At 37.0% G+C, this 20628-nt stretch overlaps 1 protein-coding gene across 1 annotated transcript; it reads left to right on the top strand.

The window, feature by feature from the left end:
* The first annotated feature begins 16333 nt into the window (after positions 1–16333).
* LOC127684263 (olfactory receptor 5AL1-like) lies at positions 16334–17267 on the top strand. Its single transcript, XM_052181218.1, is given in 2 exon segments — positions 16334–16518; positions 16520–17267. Coding segments are annotated over 2 exon segments (933 nt in total).
* The last annotated feature ends 3361 nt before the right edge of the window (positions 17268–20628 follow it).

The following is a 20628-nucleotide window of genomic DNA, read 5'->3' as shown; positions in this document are numbered from 1 at the left end:
TATTCATTCCTTCTCAGGGAGGTATATTGATCTATACTTGAAGCTATTCTATTTTTTTTTCTTATTAGACAGTGTCAAGAGATCCTTACCAAGCTGGACTCACTGAAGGATACATTGCAAAGATTAGCCCTGAGTGAATGTGTATTGTTGACAGTAGCCAAGACAGGACAAGGTCTGAGAACTCAGGCAAAGCCATTCCCTACATGGTTCAGGTAAAGATTGCAAAATTTTCTTCTTCTGGTCAAGTGTTTACTAAGGATTGATCAGAGTGTACTAAAACTAGCAACAATAATTTTCACATTTTATACCTGGATGCTTAAAGTCAGAGGTTGCACACCACCAATAAGAACCTCCTAATAGTTTACACCTTGACTTGAGCTATATAATAAACATACTGAGGTTTTCTTGCTAGTAGGCCCCAATATCCCTTAGTTTTTATAACCTGTGTCTGTGTCTCTATTCTTTCTTCATCCCTTGCAGCCCTTAGATAGGAAATAAGTCAATTCACTATAAGCATTATCTTTTAATATCAACTCAGAGAGTGGGATTTAATAAAGGTTTTTTTTCCTTCTAACATAATTAAAGGCCAGAAAATCAGGTCTCACAGTGATTTTCAGATTACATTCTATACTCTGTGCCTCGTGAATCTAAGCCTTGACTAGAATAGTTTTTGTTATTAAAGAAAGCGTAATGGGAACCTGTCTTGCATGCTTAAGTAATTAAAATAGAGTGCTGGAGTATACTGTAGCACTGTGCAGTACAACACAGAAAAAAATTGTTATGGTAGTCCAAGTTTAGGAAACACTGAAACCTATGTCAACACTAATAGAAAAGAAGTTGAAATTCCCAAACATCCTATAACGTGTTAGTACTGTCTTACACAGTCGCTCTGTTTCTACTGTAGGCAGAGTGAGCTGACTCTGGAATTGTTACAAATTTCAGACAAAAATTTAAATTATTTTTTCATATAATAATTAGAGATCAATAATCATGTCTCCAATAAAGCAAACTGAGCAAAAGAAAATGCACAGTTGCTGGTAAAAATTAGATTACCAGAGAGGTATATGAACAGGTTATCTCATTCCCCTGGAGAGCAGAGAGCCCATAGATAGTGGTTAGAAGGAATGAATAAGTTGGATATGCTAATAAAATGGAGGATATTTACTTAGCCTGATAATTATCTTCCACTTTACTAAATTTTTAGGTGAAAAAGTTTGTTACCAAACATTAGTTGAAAAAACTGACTAGGCCTGAAGCTAAAGACAAAGAATAAAGTCCCTACAGAGCTTTCCCCAGGACTCAGGGTTATGTCATAGAGAAGCCTTTAAAAAGAGCTGATTAGGCAAGCAACTGACTCTGACATATACTAGTGGTAAACCTCTTGTATACTCAGGTGATTACATCCAAAATTCTGTTTTATTTTCAGATAAAAGAAAATTTATAAGGAGCCCTAAGTTTTTATCAAAAAGCCAGAAAGTATCAGTGTAAGTGTTGCAGCTCTAAGGGGAAAGGGTAATGGAGGTGTTGCAGCTCTGAGGGGGAAGATTTCATGTGGAAGTGTTGCAGCTCTAAAAGAAAAAGGTTTCCCCACTGAAAGCATAGTACCTCTGAGGGGAAAGGTTTCTGGAGTAAAAGTATTACATCTCTGAGGGTACTCTAGAATCAAATACCCTGAAGTCACAAAATACAACAAACCTCACCCAAGAGATTTATTGGGCTAAACACAAGGAGGTATCATCTCCTCAGTCAAGAAGCAGCAGGAAACTGAACCCCAGGGCAGGCTTTATAAAGGATTTCTTGGAAGGCATCAGGGATTTTCAGGGGTTGGGAGAGTGAAGTTCCAGTGTGGGGACTGGTAGGATTTTAAGCTAAACTCAGGAATTGATAGGATTTCAATTTTAGGGATTTGGGGGCATTAGAACTTAGAAATTGGTAGGTTTTGGTTAGTTTTTCAAACTTAGAAGTATGCTTGGATCTTTGACCCTACAAAAGGAACAACAAGAGAACTTAATTAGTTTAAAGTTCTAAGTGAAACAAATTTTCATATTGTGTTTTTGAGTATGTCAAGTCCAGTAATCAGTTTGGAAGACGATTAAGAATCAGAAAATCAGGGAATTTGTTGTGAGATCCTGTTTCTAAGGATTGTCAGGAACTATACCCATAAAGCCTCACCAACATAACAATGAAATTGTGGGCTTAACAGGAAAAAAGAGAAATAGATAATCATAACACAGAAGAGGGCAATCTCATGATGTTTCAACCCAACACAAAATCTATAGGTAATTCAAAGATTTTGAGAGAAAGAGAGAGAGAGAGACAGAGACAGAGACAGAGAGACAGAGAGAGTCAGAGAGAGACAGAGACAGAGGGAGCTAGGGGAGGGAGAGAGAGAGAGAGAGAGAGAGAGAGAGAGAACAATAGTCTCCCATTGGGACTATTCAGTTATCTAACATCAAATGGTCAGCCCTGAAAATATATATTACAAAGCAACATTATACACAAGAACAGAATATATTCTAAGTAAGTGCTTATTTTGAACTATCTTCCTAATTTTCCCAGCTTCATAGTTTGTATCAGTCTGTAGCTGATTTTACTTCTTAAGAACTTTAAGTGTTGGAACCCCCAAACTATAATATTGAAAGCCCAAAGTAGATTGTCCATTTGCACAATGATCCTTGAGGTTAAGTCTCCCTGATTAAAGGATGTGCTAAAGTCCTACATGGGATACCAGGGGAATCCAGGCCTTTGAGTTCTTGAGGCTCTTCTTGTTCTTGTTCTTGTTCTTGTTCTTGTTCTTGTTCTTGTTCTTGTTCTTGTTCTTGTTCTTGTTCTTCTTCTTGTTCTTCTTCTTGTTCTTCTTCTTGTTCTTCTTCTTGTTCTTCTTCTTCTTCTTCTTCTTCTTCTTCTTCTTCTTCTTCTTCTTCTTCTTCTTTTTCTTCTTTTAAATTAAAGCAATCAAACATTGTAATATTTACAGATAGTTTAAGTAAATAAAAGTACAAAAAAAAAAAAACTGCCTTTGCTGTTCCCACAGAGATAAGGGCATTCCAGAGCATTCCCTTCCTGTCCTTGTCTTCAAGTGAGCTCACTTATCATGGCTTATGCAATTCTTTATAGAAAGCCGCATTGTAGGAATAACATTTTGTACTCTGTCCCACCCATAGCTAGCAGTAAGCTCATAGTTTTCTTACGTGGGTCCCCACATGAAAATAACACAAAGACAACACAAGACTCTACTTGAGAACATCACAAAATTTTACACACATGGTTGAAACCATTTTGAACCGAAAGAAGCTAACTCAGGAACTTTGGAAAGGTCATGGAACACTTGCCCCTCCCAGAAGGAAGAGGCTAAATTATGTTCCTCAGACCACAGAGAGGTCCCTGAGACTAGGGAAGGCCCAGAGTCCATTGATCACCTACCTCATTCCCTAACAACCACTTAGTTTAAAGGTAACACTGTTCTGTCAATCACATTGTGCCTAATGACAGCTGCCCTGAGGACTGTATAAAAGGCCTGCACAGCCTGCTGCACGGAGTAGTTCTCTCCATGTGCAGGGCAACCCTATCATGCTGAATATTAGACAAAATTCCTCTTGCATTTTGCATCGATTCCCATCTCCACATGGTTCACTCCAGGAATGTGACCTCCTGTGGGGATATACTGGAGTAGTGAGTCAGAGGTCTTGAGCAGGTAACACAGCCGTTTTTCATTTTTGTGGGTTTTTTTTCTGTCTCGCTGTGTGTCAAAGTCTGAGTCTATAAGTTTGTGTGAACTCTCTCTTTGCTTGCAAGCATTTGGGAGACTCAGAGAGCCTACAGTGTCTGGTGAGGTCAATTTCAAAGGGGCAGATGTACCTTAATGTTGAGACTGCAGGGGATTGGAAGACCCTTCAGGCCCAGAACCAGGAGGGCACTGCTCCTTCTGGAAATGGCAAGACAGTAACAGCAGGGGCCGCGTCTTTCTATAATCTGGTTTATTTGGCTCCTGTTTTTGAGGCAGGAGCACTTAGTTTGTTTCAGCAAAGTCTGAGCAACTCTGTTATCTGATTCCTGCAGAATGGGCAGGAATACCTGATCTCTGTAACTAGACCTATCAAGGGGCAAATTGTGTGTTGACTGTCTTTCCTCTCTATTCTTGAACATAGATGCCGGTCTGCAGCAGTGTCAGGCTGTCTGTGTGGTGATTGCTTTTCTCTGTGTTTATTAGTATCTTGTTCTGTGTTCTTGAAACTAGACACCCACCCAGACACCTACCCATGGCAGGTTCGAACATCTGTGTGCTCATTGTTTTTCTCTGTGTTTGTTGGTATCTTTTTCTGTGTTCTTGAACTTAGACTGAAAATATTTGGACATTTGACTGAAAAGCAAGCTAGTTACTCTCTGCTTCTCTGAATGACATACTCATAGGGACCTTTGACTTGTACTGATCAAAGCAATAGAAAAAAGTCTTTATAGTTATTTAGAAGAATAAGATAAAAGCCTTTCTTTTCCCAACACCCACCTCACAGGTTCTGGCCTTCAGAAAAAGGAAGCATGAGAAGAGAGATCAGGACCTGAGAAGACATAGAACCCATCCTTCCTAAGGCCCTTTAACAGTGGATCTGTTGCTCAAAGACTGTCCCTGTATCTCCTTACCTTTGCTCCCATGGCCCCCACCAGTTCTGGAATCCTCAGTCCATAAGAGACCAGGGAGCAGCAGGAGGGGACCTGAGAGCCACCTCCCCTGATACTGAGGTGGCTCTCTCACTAAGGGCATATTTTCCAAGGGGATAATTAATCTCATTGAGACTGTTATTTATAATACAGGAAGCAAAAAAGAATACCCCCTAAGACATGGGGACACCATTGATTGATCAGGCTATCATGAACAGTGGGTTTCCCTGACTAGATCAGACTGGGACTTTAATATGGCAAAAAGTAAGGGGCACCTGAAGGTCCACCACCAACAGGGCCACATGGCAACCCACAAATTTGACCAAAGTATGTAAGGTTAAACAGGGACCACAGACTTTCTAGAGCTGATCAAAAGGCATTACACCAATATACATCCTATGATCCCAGTGGTAAGGAATATAAAACTACTAAGACAATGGCTTTTATAGACCAGGTTAATAGAAATATGAAGAAAAAGTTTCAGAGGCTAGAAAGACAGGATAAGCCATTGAGGGATTTTAGTACAGGTTGCCAAGAAAGTTTACCATTACAGGGAGACAGAGGAGGAAAGGGAAGAGAAAAAGAAAAAAAAGTGACAGAGAAGGAAGCTACAGAGAATCTTGGCTACAGTGGTTAGGAAAAGCAGAGAAACGATACAGAAAAGAACCAGTACACATATTACAAGGAGAGAGGCCACTGGGCCAAAAGTACCTTAAAGGAAGCCAGGAGGAAGAATTCCCAGGCCTTGGAGAAAAAATCTCCAAGTGGGAAAGGTGGTAGCCATGGGTGAAGACAGTGACTAGGGGAGATGGGGTTCTGACCACCTCCCCCAACCCAGGATAACTCTGAGAGTGGAGGGGAAACCCACTCAATTCTTGTTGGATACAGGGCCTCAATACTTGGTCCTCCAAGCCAATGGCCCTGTTTCCAAGAAAAGATCTTGGGTCCAAAAAGACACTGGCACCAAAATGAATTCGTGGACTACCCGAAGAACAGTGGAACTAGGGAGGGGATGAGTAGCCCATTCATTTAGGGTCACCCCTGACCGTCCCTGTCCCTGTTGGAATGAGACACACTCTTAAAATGGGGGCTCAGATACATTTCCTGCCCAACAGACCATAGATAATTGGCCCAGTAGGAGAGACTGACACATGCTGAAAGCAGTAGTTACCTGGTTTAAAAGATGGGAGCAGTTTTTTCCATGAAGGTCAGAGATGAACAGGTGCTGTTGTGGTGGATGACACAAATGTCATCTGGGCAGAACCTCTACCCCCTGACACTCAATGCAGAAAGTAGAGCTAATTGTCCTCACCAAGACTTTGGAATTGGGAGCCAGGAAGAAAATTAACATCCATGCAGACAGCAAGTATGCCTCTTCCACAGCCCATGTCCACAGGAATATGTGCCAAGAGAGAGGACTGCTCATATCAGAGTAAACAAACAGGAAATCTTGGACCTCTTAGCTGCCCTAATGAAGCCAGCAACTGTATTAGTCACTCACTGCCCAGGACATCAGAAGGGAAGAGACTCAGTGGGCAATAAACAGGCAGATCAAATGGCTCCAGAAGTAGCTATGGAGGAGCCTATCCTGGTTATGGACCTTCAAAAGACACCCACTTGGAAATGGGACTGAACTAAGGGATGGCCTCACTTAGAATATACTGAAGGAAAAAAGGATTCAGATTTCTAGCTACCCTACCAACTATTAACATAAAAGGACAATGACGCACACAAGAAGGGAGAACTATATTCCCCAGAAAGTGAGCAAAAACTTACTAGGCCAAATGCACAGATGGACTCATTTAAGGGATAAAAAGCTTGTCCAAGCAGTTAAGTAACCTAAAGTATATATTTATAAGACTCAGGTTTTGGGCCAGAGAGATAGTAAAAGAGTATAAGATATGCCAGCAAATAAATGCTTATGCAGCCAAGAATAAACAAGGCAAAAGACCTAGAGGAGAACAGCCTGGAGTATATTGAGAGATTTTACAGAAATTAAGACAGAAATATATGGTTACAAATACCTTCTAGTGTTTATAGATATTTTCTCTGGATGGGTTGAGACATTCCCCACCAAGCAAGAAACAACTACCATGATAGCTAAAGAAGATATTTAGAAGAAATTTTCTTGAAGTTTGGAGTGCCCAAGGTAATTGAATCCAAAAATTGCCCTGTTTTTGTCTCTAAGGTAAGTCAGGGATTAACAGAGATGTTGGGGACTAATTGGAAGCATTATTGGGTGTACTGTCCCCAGAGTTCAGGGCAGGTACAAAAATTATACAGAACCTTGGAGATTCGCTTAGGCTGAGTGGTACCCCTCCCCTTGGCCCTGTTCTGAGCCTAGGACAGCTCCTGCCATTGAAAGGATAGAAAATAATACAGCCTAACTCTAATGACCCCAAGAAGTCAGAAGTTTAAAATGCTATCTTGCTTTGTTAGAAACTAGGTAAAAGGTCACATTCCAGAGCCCGCCCTTTGTTTAGACCTAGCAGAAAGGCCTTGAATAGGTGATCCTGGCCCCCACAAGGTAACTGGAAATAGGCTAAGCTTATCTTGCTTCTGTAAACTGCTTACGCCGTTACCCCTTATACAGAAGTTCATGCAGCTATAGAGATTCAAGAAAATAGGAAACTAATTGGTCCACTGAGCATGGGCTCCAATAATTTAGACTGGTTGGCCTAAAAACTACGGAGTGGTACAAATCAATTGGCTTTTATTTCGCGGGCTCTCCATGCTAAGAAATGATTGGTTTGTGATTCGTGGGCTTTGTCGTAAACTTATAAAAGCTGTCACAATTTGGCACTCGTGGTCCACAGTCCTCTAGCCCTGCATGGTGTAAGGCTGTGGAACTCAGAATTCTGGAATAAAGAAACCCTCATGTTATTGCATCGAGACCGTTTCTCGCTAGTGATTTGGGTGTTGCCTTCCGGGGCGTTGGGTGCTAGGGCACCCTCGGTTTTTTGTGGTCTTAGACCATTTTAACCTGACCCCTTTTGAGATCCTCTTTGGTTTCCCAACTTCTTTAGTGTAAAGAAAGAGAAAGGGAGGTACAGTGAAGGAAAGCTAGAGAAAGTAAAGAGGTCAGGGACACATTTTCACAGGAATTTCTTGGAAATGAACCAAATGTACATCTAAACAATGAGGAACTCATGGCTTCATTAAAAGTTGATCATTTCTTGACAGATTATCATATCTTGAATGGAAAGTTTAATCTTTAATAAAATACTAATTTTGTCTTGCTAGCCTTGCAAAATCTGGCATCAGCTCAATTTGCACTAGCGTACAACAATGTCTTTTGCTAAATTCCACAGCTGTAATAAAGTGTACTCAAGTTAAAAAAAAAATTCAAGATGTATTCTGCATATTATTTTTCCAAGGACCAGCCTTAGCTTGGAGAGGAGTTCTGAGGAAAGGGGTTTCTGGGAGCAGAGAAACAAAGTACTCAAGTAAAATCATGGGTCCAAGCTGGAGGCTTATGTTCTGCTGGAGGCAGCTTTCCAGGTTTCCAGGTGGCTTTCTTTTTGTTCTGCTTCCTCACACACATACAGCTCTCTATGCTTTTCTGGAGACTGTTCTCTAAGCACTTCTCTCTGGCTATTCTAAAAAGTTCTCTCTGGATAGCTCATCTCCTGCAGATCATTGGCCCCATCCTTTATTTTTACATATCAATACAGTCATTTACTTCAGGTTTCTTTATGATTATTCTAAAACTCAGCATCTGGTGACCCCAGCCCCTTAATTCTTAGAAGACAGCAAGCACACTTTTTTTTTTTTTTTAGTTTTTTTGAGACAGGGTTTCTTTGTGTAGCCCTGGCTGTTCTGGAACTCTCTCTGTAGATTAGGCTGGCCTCGAACTCAGAAATCTGCCTGCCTCTGCCTCCCAAGTGCTGGGATTAAAGGGCTTCTTTATTCCAGAATTAAAGGGGTAGGCCACCACCACTCGGGCCCAGCACAAGCACACATTTTAACATTGCAAAAGAATTCAAGTTTCCCTGCCTTTGTTAAAGATAGACTATAGGCTTGTTGGGTGGTACCCACCCTAAAATTACCATTTCTACCTCACCTAGGCCTAACTTTGCTAAGTCCCAAGCAGACTGGAATTCAGGAATTTGCCTGCCTTTGTATCTGCCTGCCTTTGATTTTTTGGTATGGTTTGGTTTGGTTTGGTTTGGTTTGGTTTGGTTTGGCTTGGTTTGGTTTGTTTGTTTGTTTGTTTGTTTGTTTGTTTGTTTGTTTTCTGACAAGCTGGCTAATAAATGCAGCTACCACTGTTCATTTAGGTTCCTGACATCCCTCATAAATCATATTACATTTTTTTGCATAGTTGAGAAATTATGCATTTTTGAACTCATGTTTTTAGAGTTCTTTTGCACAGCCTTTTGCAATGCCCTAAAGGTCCCAGCATTTACCATTTTGCTGAGACATTAACCACATCTTCACCTCTTAAATTCGTACTGTCTCAAATTAACATGGAGTCATTGAAGTCAACATGGAGGACATTCCTTAACGGAGGAATGTAAAATGTTTAGATTATTCTACAAACAAGCTTTATGTCCAGAGCAGCCTTCACCAATCCTGGAGGCCCATATATGCTAGCCCTGCCTTAGGGGCAGGAACCATGTCAGTCTGTCCCAACAAAGGCCACACCCAATGTAGCATTATTTCCCATGTGTTAGAGGAAAACACTTTTATTTATTAATTTCTTTAATTTCTTGCATGTATTTGTGCACATATTGGTTGAACACTGTGTATACACATACACGGGTCTATGTACATGTGAGTGAATCTCTTAAAAAGATGGTACTCCTCTGCAGTATTCATCTACACTTACTACACTGATCTGCCATCCAAGTAAATTTTTTAATCTATTATTTTGAGAAAGATTTAAGAGATGGTCTCTTAGTCTCTTAAATCTTAGTTGCATTGCTAGAAAGATGTAACAAAGTTAGAATCAAAAATAGAAGGCTTCCACTCCTCATATAGTAAGTAAAGACTAAGTGTGTGTGTGGAGGTGGGCTCCTGATGGAGGAGTTGGAGAAGGGACTGAAGGAGCTGAGGGGGTTTGCAGCTCCATGGAGGGAGCAACAGTGTCAACTGGCCAGATGGCAGGAACTGGACCACCAACCAAAGAATACACAGGGACAGGGACAGGAACAGGGAACCTTGGCTCTGGCCACATATGTGGCAGAAGATGGCCTTGTTGGACATCAGTGGAAGGAGAGGCCCTTAGGCCTGAGGGTGCTCAATTCCCCATTATAGGGGAATTCCAGAGCAGGAAGATAGGACTGGTTGAGTGGGGGAGTACCCTCATAGAGGCAGTGGGAGGAGGATGGGATTAGAGGGTTTCTGAAAAAGAGACCTGGAAAGGGGAAAACATTTGAAATTTAAGTAAAGAAAATATCCAATTAAAAAAGAAAAAGAAAGAAAAGCTCTGCATAATTAGAAATCCAATGGAGAAGCTAGAGAAAGGACCCAAGGAGCTGAGGGAGCTTGCAGCCCCATAGGAGGAACAATATGAACCAAGAGCTCTTAGGGGCTAAACTACCAACCAAAGAGTACAAATGGAGGGACCTATAGCTCCAGCTGCATATGTAACAGATATATGTATCCTCTTTTGCATATGTAACATATGCCTTGTTGGACATCAAAGGGAGGAGAGGACTTTGGTTCTGTGAAGTCTTGGTGCTCCAGTATAGGGGAATACCAGGACAGGGAAGCAGGAATGGGTGGGTTGGTGAGCAGGGGGAGGGGAGGATGGGATAGGGTGTTTTCAGAGGGGAAACAAGGAAAGGGAATAACATTTGAAATGTAAATAAAGAAAATATCTAATTAAAAATGTTTAAAAAAAGAAATACAATGAGCAATCATAATTACACTAAAAAGAGAAATATATTTGGTACAAATTTGTGTTCAAGGAAAAGCATTTAGGTTAAAGGACAAGGCTACAGGTGTGCACTATGATTAGGCAAGTCCCTGTAAATATTGTTGCTTTGAACTTATAATGTATATATAGAATGAAAAATTGTTTTGAACATAATATCAACATCCTTCTGTAAATCCCATTTTATATAGCATTTTATCTCTCAGGTAATTTCCCAAAACTTTGTCTAAGAAGATATAAAAAGGTCAGAGAAAAGAAGTAAAATTGTTGGTTGAATGATTTGGCTTGGGGAACTCTGCCCCATCTATCCATCCATCCATCCATCCATCTATCTAAATGTATATGTCTGTTTTTCTATATGAATGTGTGAATATATGTGTATATGTAAGTATGCATGAATACTTGAGGAGTGTATGATACAAGTGGTTGGCCCAACAAAAATGTGAATGTGTTAATGTGTAAATGAGAGTGTGAATGAAAATGTAAATATAAGTATGATGTATATGTGTCTGTGCTTATTTGTCTGTATAAAGCACTTAATTCTTTTCCTTTCCTTCCTCTCTGGTTCACAAAGAGTTAACCAGCATAGCCGGAGAGGTTTTTGGTTGTCTGGACAGACAAGGGATTGATAGCAACATATAGATAGATTAGATAGATAGATAGATAGATAGATAGATAGATAGATAGATATTACTTAATTCCTTGCTGCTAGGCAATAAGTATTAGTCACCCAAGCCTGTGGTTTTTCACCACAGAATTAGCTAGAAAGTTTCTAGGATATTTTAGAAGGTATCAGCAGCAAGCCTTCAGTATAGTTAGAGAGCTAGAAGGCCAGAGACCATCAGTCTCTAAGGCTGCCTCTATGTCCAATGTCTAGTGGTATGTCCTGCTGGTTATTCCAGGCCAGGCTAGCTCCTGGCATGATTTTGACAGATGACCCAGAACTTCCACCCACCCTCTTTGCTGTGTTTCTAGTTATCCACTTAACTATTCTCATTGCTATTTTAGGACTGATTTTGTCAATCCAAGCCAGCCTTCAGGTTCACACACCTGTATACATTTTTCTGAGCCACTTAGCTTTTCGTAACTTCTGTTATGATTCCTGTGGCACCACAATCACAATCTTGACATTTCTGTATGAAAAGTATGATTTTATTTGCATGTACCACTCAGCTGTGTTTCTTTATCACATGTTCAGTTTGTGAAATGTTCTTGCTGTAAGAAATTACTGTGTAAGAAAGTAGTCAAAACACATGTTTTCTGTGGTGTTATTTCTCATAGTTTAAAGAAAACAGTCCTCATGTTTTCTAATATTCGATTACACTTGGGATCAGTATACTGATCTACCACTTTAGGTGTTGTGTTGTCTATTTTAAATATTAGGTCCCAATAGATTAACCAGCATAATTAATCATGTTTGTGGAACATCATTATTTTCCAGTTCAATTTATTTAGCAGTATATAATTCACACACACACACACACACACACACACACACACACACTGAATAGCAATAAGACATCTATGAAATACACTTAAATTGCAAGAAAATTTGCCTTGAGGCAAGATCGTGGCGTACACAGATCTTGCCTCAAGGTATATCTGACTCACCTTTTGGGAACTTTTTAAAAGTGTTATTTATAGAGTAAGCATTCAAAGGTAGCTAAATAAGCAAAGAGGGCTAATAAAAATAAACATTTTAATGATTTGTTGACCTCTAAACTTCTTATTAAGTGTTTTTATTGAAAGCGTGTTACATGTTAAAAGATGAGTCACACTCAACTATTAAATTTTCTTTGAAGAAGCACTATACTTCAGAGGCCATACCAACTTTAGCAGAATTTTCTTTGTTCATTGCAGTGTATTATATTGGGGTAAGACTATTTTTAACCAAACACTTTTTGTTAAATATGTGTTCATGGAATACGAAATTGAAAGTTGAATGTAAGAAATTGGATATGTGTGCTTGGGTGTTGGATCACATATTTTGCAAAGAAATATATACTTTTACTTTACCAAGAAAAAAGTAACCTTTGCCCACTAGTGGTACATGAAAATCTCTAACAAGAATATACATGCATAATGTAAATTGGTATATGAAGTTAAGAATATTAATTTAAGCATAAATAAAAGAGGGTAAGCCACTAGATTAAAAGTTAAGAGAAAGAGAAATGTAAATGAGGAAACAAGCTACATTGATTCTTTCTGGTGAAAAATTTTTAGGTGAAAGAATAGCCAAAATAGTCACTGTTTTTACTGTGAAAGGTGATGTCAATGGCCTAACGATTGTGGCAAAGCAAGTAGGAAACCACTCACATTTGGGAGAAAGAAAACTGTAAACTTGGAAAGAACAAGTCATTGAATTGCTGAGAGCAAATGGCAAACTGTAACAAAGTGAGATGTGTGGTGGATTATTTTTGTTGTTGACATGATTAGATAGGGACTAGTGATTAGAGTGTTTCAAAAGGGAAACTGAAGAAAAAAGATCCATCTCTACTGTGGTGATACTCTTCCATAAACTGGGTTTTTAGGCTAAGTAAAATGGGAAAAATTAGAAGGAGATTTGAGCGTTGATATTCTCTTTTTATGTACTACACAAGAAAAGTAACCAATCCAGCAGATAAATGTCCATGAGGAAATCAGTTGTGCGGGGATTTTCTTATAACTAAGACTAGAAGAGTAAAGAGGAGTATAGAGCAGGTGAGCATAAAAGGGAAGGGTTTCATATCAGAGAAGCCAGGGGAGACTTTATCCATATTTTTTGCTAATGCAAAAACTGAAGTAATTATAATAGAATGAATGCATTTATGTAGATGAATACAGGAACAAAATATAGGTATACACAACCTATATAATACACTGATCTTTCCAACACAACAAACTGAAAAGAATTCAGGGGGAAGTGAACAGTTTGAGGCGTGTCTTGCAGGAAGAAGTAACCAGGATTTGACAGTGACTAATATGAAAGGTAGACAGTTGAAAACAGTTCACTTGTGGGAAAATATGAAATAATATTCCTGGTAGTTCAAAAAGAATGTCAGAGCCAAGAATTAGAAAATCTTGGAGGAATAAGGAAAAGAAGATTTCAAATATTAGAAAAAAAGAACTTAAATAAATTATGCACTTAAGCCTGTATGGTAAACACTGAATAAAGGAGGCAAAACTAATTAAAATATAATTTCTGAAGTTGAACCAATGAATAGAAGCAAATGAATAAATGTATACTATCATAACTGAGGTAAAAAGAGAAAGGACAAGAATTGTGAAAATATATTAATATTTGAATTTTGAACAATTTTCATTTGATTATTTTTCAGACAACTTTCAAGATGGAGCTGTGGAACTAGAAAGGTCAGATATGGTAAAGAGGTTAGTCAGATGAAGATATCCAGAAGATTGTTTTAAAGAAGAGTTTGGTGTAGCTCTGGACAATTGATTTGTCAAAGAATAATTGACCAAGAAAAAGGTAAGTGGAAACAGCAACCAAGAATTAGGAATAAAATACAATAGTAGGTGTGGAAAATTAGACAACTAATCAACTTCTTTATTAATTATTTAACTAGTTTATTAATATGATGATTAGTTAAATAATTTAAAAAATAATGCTTCCTATCTCAACAATGGATTAGTCTAAAAGGAAGCAATTTTAAAGGAAAATCCTAGCATTGAAAATACAGAGAACATTGTTAATATCAGAGCTGAAGGTAAACATGTTACACGCAATAACAGTAAAACTACTAATAACAGTAAAAACTACTAAAAAATGTGAGAATAAGAAAAGAAAATGATTAAAGTTCAGATATTAGCAAGGCTATGATAGAACATTCCAGAACATTTTAAAAACTACTTTCATTTTCTATAATTTCAATTTCTATTACACTACAGTAGACATCTGCAGATTAAGCTTCAGACATTTTTAATATGATAAAAAACTAAATTTGTTTTACAGGGTATAGCTATGAGGATTTCTCATTCTTTGCATGCACTATGAGGAAACTCATAGATTGCCTTTCTATAACTGACTGAACCTGGGCTGAGAGTGCAATTACTGCCTCAGTGAAAGAAAATACTTTTATCAACTTTAAATTAAGATAGTTGAAGCCATATGTGATGATTCTTTTTTTACAATAACCTAGTCAAGAAACTTGAAAACTCTGGCCTTTGCCTATTTGCTGTGGTGTGATATGTGTGTGGGTGTGCGTATGTGTGTGTTGCATGCGTATAACTATGATTTTGCAGTCTATTACTGAATATTCATTGAGAAGCCAACCAGGATATGAGATTCAGATGTCTTTTGTCTATCCCTATTCTTATTGTGTTGAGGTAAGATCTTTCACAGACCATAACTCCCCCTCCCTTTTTGTCACTTATTTAAAACAATTTTTTTCTGCTAGCTTGGCTAGCCAAAACCTTGTCAAATATTCTTGCTTCGGAACATTGGGAATCTTTGCTGTGATTGAATACACTGTGATTTGAATAGTCGTGCCTCATTTCAAAGAATTGGCTATCTGCTTCTACATTTAAAGTATCATTAAAGATGCTCCAAGTGCACCTAACCCTCAAGAGACTTGAGGCCCCAGGGTATGGGGAGGTCTGGTGTGTTGGGGGATAGGGGTGGGGACAGGGAGGTCCTCTTGGAGACACAGGGGGTAGGAAAGGGGTCTGGGACCAGGAATAGTCACAGGGTAGACCAGAAGGGGGATAAATACTGGACTGTAAAAAAGGATTAAAGAATAAAAAGCAAACAAATAAAAAAGATTAATTTTATAAACAAAAAAAAATGTTCCAAGTTGTTGCTTTATATTTAGGTATATGAAGCATATAATGTATAGTTTTTGCTTTTTTTTAAAGTGTGTTGGTGAAAGTCCTTCCATACTTGTTAAAGCAACAAACTACCTTTGAGGGCATCTGATCCCATTACAGATGGTTGTAAGCCACCATGTGGTTGCTGAGAATTGAACTCAGGACCTTTGGAAGATCAGTCAGTGCTCTTAACCACAGAGCTTATTCTCTTGCCCAAGGTTTTACTTTTGTAAAAAAGTTAAGCACATTTTATAATGGTAATGACATATACACTTTATAACTATAACTATATATATGGTATATACATATATGATATATATGATATGATAAGAACATGGGACACATATGTACAAATATGTAATATATATCTATATAATATATACATATTAATCAGATATGTATCTTATATATATCAATTTAATTTGAAATTGCTGTATAATACCTAAAGTAATCTATAATAGATATAATAAAATAATAAGTATACAAAATAATATTTTTAATTTAAAATTGCCTTGACTATATGGCACATACACAATAAGTAACTCAAAATATGTTGAGAGTCTTTCACCTAAATATTTCTGAAGACATTATTTAAAATTGTATCTTTTATTAATATATTCCAGAAGAAGGACTGGAAATTTAAGAAAGTATTCCTATGATTATAGTAATTCAATGTATTATAGTCAATTAATTTTCAATTATATCTTACTATGAAGGAAATAATATAATGATAACATACTTACACAAAGCTATGAAAGACCATCTTTCTACCCATAAAAATTTCCTACAGATTTAAACTTTGGAATTTCTAAACAAGAAAAATGATTTGCTGTAAAACCAGACACAATGTGAAGATATTCCTCAGAATGTATTCAATCTAAGATCAGCTAATCAGAACTAACTGTTATTTTCTTCAGGACTATAGAAAAAGGAAGACACTCATTTGGAATGAGTTTGGTGAGGGCTCTGTAGTAGTAACCACTTGTATAGTCTATGGCTGAAGATAACAGTTCAACAGTATATCAGTTCATCCTCGTAGGACTGACAGATGACCCAGAGCTTGAGGTCATCCTCTTTGCTGTGTTTCTAGTCATCTACTTAACTACTGTCTTGGGTAACCTAGGACTGATTATGTTAATCCAAGTCAGCCCCCAGCTTCACACACCCATGTACTTTTTCCTTGGCTTTTGTTGATTTCTGTTATACATCCTCAGTTACTCCAAACACAATTGCAAACTTTCTTCGAGAAGTCAAAAGCATAACCATCTATGCATGTGCCACTCAGGTGTGCTGTTTTATCACATTTGTTGTTTGTGAAATGTACTTGCTGTCAGTCATGGCCTATGACAGGTATGTGGCCATCTGGAATCCCCTCCTCTATGTGGTCCTCATGCCTAGGAAACTCTGTCTTCAGATCATCGCCAGCACATACCTTTATGGATTCACTGTGGGGCTTGCACAGGCTGTGGCAACCTTCCGCTTGTCTTTCTGTGGCTCTAATGTAGTCAACCACTTCTACTGTGATGATGTTCCCTTAGTTGCTCTGGCCTGTTCTGACACTCACGTCAAAGAGCTGATGTTGCTAATCATTGCTGGCTTCAACACCCTTTGCTCTCTGGTGATTGTGCTCATTTCTTATGTCTTCATTGTCTTTGCCATCCTGAGGATTCATTCTGCTGAAGGAAGAAAAAAAGCCTTTTCCACTTGTGCATCCCACCTGACTTCAATCACCATATTTTATGGAACAATCATTTTTATGTACCTGCAGCCAAAGTCAAGCCATTCTCTGAACACAGATAAATTTGCTTCTGTGTTTTATGTGGTAGTAATTCCCATGTTAAACCCACTGATCTACAGCTTGAGAAATCAGGAAGTAAAAAGTGCCCTAAAGAGAATCACTGATAAATTGTCTTTGATCATCCATTAATCCAAAATATCTGGGTAGTAGACAAAAGACATTCAATTTTGTCTTATTTGAAGTTAAAATGCTGAATGCCCATTCCAACATTCATGCAGAGCTCCATGATATATTGGAATTGCACAGTTCCATGTATAGCTGTATATATGCATATATGTGTGTGCATTTGTATATGCATTAATGACTATGTGTATATATGCATGTGTATGTTCATGTACTTGGTTGTGGCTTTTTATATGTATGTGTGCATATGTATATGTATATGCATGTGTCTGTGTGTGTGTATGAGTGTGTGTATGTGTGTGTGTACCATGTTGAAACTCAGAGCCTGGCATGTGATTAACAAGAGCTTTATTGGTGATCTATATACATCTTTATCAAAATTTATCCTAATGTTGGAGCATGTCTTCATCATCAATTTTATGTATATATCATTTACACATATCTCTATGTATTTCTTATATCCATGAATATAGTATATGGAATTAGATCTATTTCTTTAATTTATATAGTGTTGAACACTTCAGCTTGTATTTTAATTGATCAACATCTTTCATCTTATATCTCAACAATATAAGGTAATCTGGAAGCAGAAAGGTAATAAGAGCTTTTAAAATATTTCTGGTTCTTTGTTTAATTTTCATGTTAGCATATGAAGAACTGTAGGTAGTTGTATAATAATTAATTGTGAAGTAATTGGAAATAATATCCTTTCCTTTAAATGAACAAACATAACATAACAGAATGCTTTAAATTTTAAATGCTAAGGAGCCAAGGAGATTGATACATATCAGTAGAAAATATTCTTGCTGCCCAAGAGTAAGGATCTTAGTTTCAATACTCAGCACTTATATTACAAAGCAAAGTCAGAATGTAAGTGTATCTGTTTAACCCTAGCACATGAGGAACAGAGACAGGAGGAATCCTGCCAAAGAAGATGAACCAGTGAGTGAACTCTGGATTTAGTGAGAGCAATAATTTTAAAATACAAGATGAAGAGGGAAAGGACAGTAACTATTTTCTTACTGTCCCTCAATAAATGCCTGTACAGTCACATATATCACACCCAAACACATATAGTGCACACACACACACACACACACATTATATAATGGAGTTACTTTGCTGTACATCTTTAAATAATTTATGAATTTGAAATTTTATTGTATGTGAGTGATAATGAATATATTTTCAAATAGTATTTTAAGTTCCCTAAAATAATCTACAGAAAATACCATGAGCAGAAAGAAACCACTGTTATTGTGCTTAGCAAAGATTTGATTAATTTTAAAATAGCATTTTTTTGGTTGCAGGTGTTCAATTATAATACCTTACCACAGTTAGTGACTAATTTTTCTGTATCACTTCTGGATCATCCATTGAAATGGGATGTCTTAGTTATGTTTTTAGTACATTGTTAGGGAAGTGTTTAAGGTTTAAAGTAGTTTGTATTATTCACTAACACACATATATGTAGCAACTGGAAGAACCATGGATTGTAATTTAACTTTGTAAAATCACAAGGAATATGTTTTAAATATCTATATTGTATTTCCCACTAGTTCTATACAGTTGTTTCCAGAGATCTAAATGCCAGAAACAGGGGTTTGGATGGGTTTCTAACAGACATGTTTTGAACATCTTCTGCTTCCAGTGTTTAACAAGTGTTAAAGGAGGGGGGAACACATTTTATTTTTAATGTAGCCCCATTAGAAAGGATTTCTCTCTGGAAACCAACTAGCAAACTGTTTAGGAGTTATTTTAAATAGCACAAGGCTAATAGCATAGAACAGGTAGCCAGGAAGTATATATACATATAAGTGTATATATACATATTTAACCAATTTGTTGAAATTGAGAACAGTTAGATCATTATCTCTGGTATGGATACTGAGGGAAGATGGCTGACTGCAAGGCTACTGTTTCCTAGAACTACACAACCTGGAAAGGAAAAAATCACAAACAAAGAGAAAATATAGTTTAGTTAGTGTACTTAGCTGGGTTTAGATATTATTCCTGTGGTCTGGAACATTACACTGACAGCAACAGGGGGTGACAGATTAGAGATTAAAATGTCCTTATATATCTCAAAACTAAATCCTTGAGACTCTATAACTCTACTTAAATACGTATATAGTGACAGCTCATTTTCAAACATTTTTAAATTATTACTTTTAATAGATAAAATGATATAAAATGAGTCAACATTTTGAGGGTGTAAGGGGGGAGGCATTTACTCATCACATTCACATGTGTGTAAATAACCAACCAATGACTAGGCTATAGGGAAGAATTGGCCTTTAAGACCACTTGTCTTAATCCAAGAGGATCTCGGTTGATTCTTACCATTCCTATGACAGCTACAACATCCAAAACTTCAGGAGATCGCTTTCTCTGTCTTTTTGTCTATGAAGACACCGGGCACATATGTTCTGGATAGACATTTACACTGCCAAAACAGCCACGTATGTAAAATAAAAATAAACCAGTACTCTTTGTAAATCAATACATTTATTATGTTGAATAGAATAAACTAATGAGTGAATAAATAAAAGTCCAGAATTTGTAGTAAGACCAATTTATATACCAAAGAGAAAATAAATATATTTTATTACTGGTAAGCAAATTACTGTAGGGATTTTTAATTTTAAATTCAGGTGTTCAACTGTAACAATTAAATATGTGTTGTTCTTTTGAGGGTACTACAATCCACTCAATATACCGAAATGAAATATAATTTACACATAGAAAAAAGTAATATAACATTCATTGTATTAATATAAATATGCACAAATAAATGCACTAAATTTTGTTAAATTTAGAATAATTTTCTTTATAGACATAGGCATGTGCATACATACACACACACACACACACACACAAAACCAAATAAAATGCATTACATGGAAATGTGCTGGGATGCTTCCTGTCATTGATAACAACAAATCAATGTTGACAAACTCCCTAAGAGATTTTACTCATCAATATATTTATTAATTATTAAATGTTCATACTCCTGATGATGAAATTAATATTTTTATTACTTTATATGTCACTACTATTTTATAGCATAAACTTATTAATAGCAAATTTCTATCCAGATTTCCACAAAATTTGTTCATCATAAAAATTCACAATTTTAGTTTTTAAATCAAGCCATAGAGATTTATTAATGATAACTGGTACCTTAAAGTTATCATTTAAATTCCACAAGTCTTATATGTACCTGTATTCAAACATGTACATGTGTATGCAAACATACCAACAATAATAATAATAATAATAATTTATTTTGATATAAGAATATCATAAATGCCTTAAACAAGGGTATAAAATTTTAACAATTTATTTAAATATACATTGGAATAAA

The sequence above is a fragment of the Apodemus sylvaticus genome, chromosome 5, assembly GCF_947179515.1.
Source record: "Apodemus sylvaticus chromosome 5, mApoSyl1.1, whole genome shotgun sequence".
Lineage (NCBI taxonomy): Eukaryota > Metazoa > Chordata > Mammalia > Rodentia > Muridae > Apodemus > Apodemus sylvaticus.
Note: the sequence above shows the minus strand (reverse complement) of the source record. Positions and strands in the feature narration are given on the sequence as shown.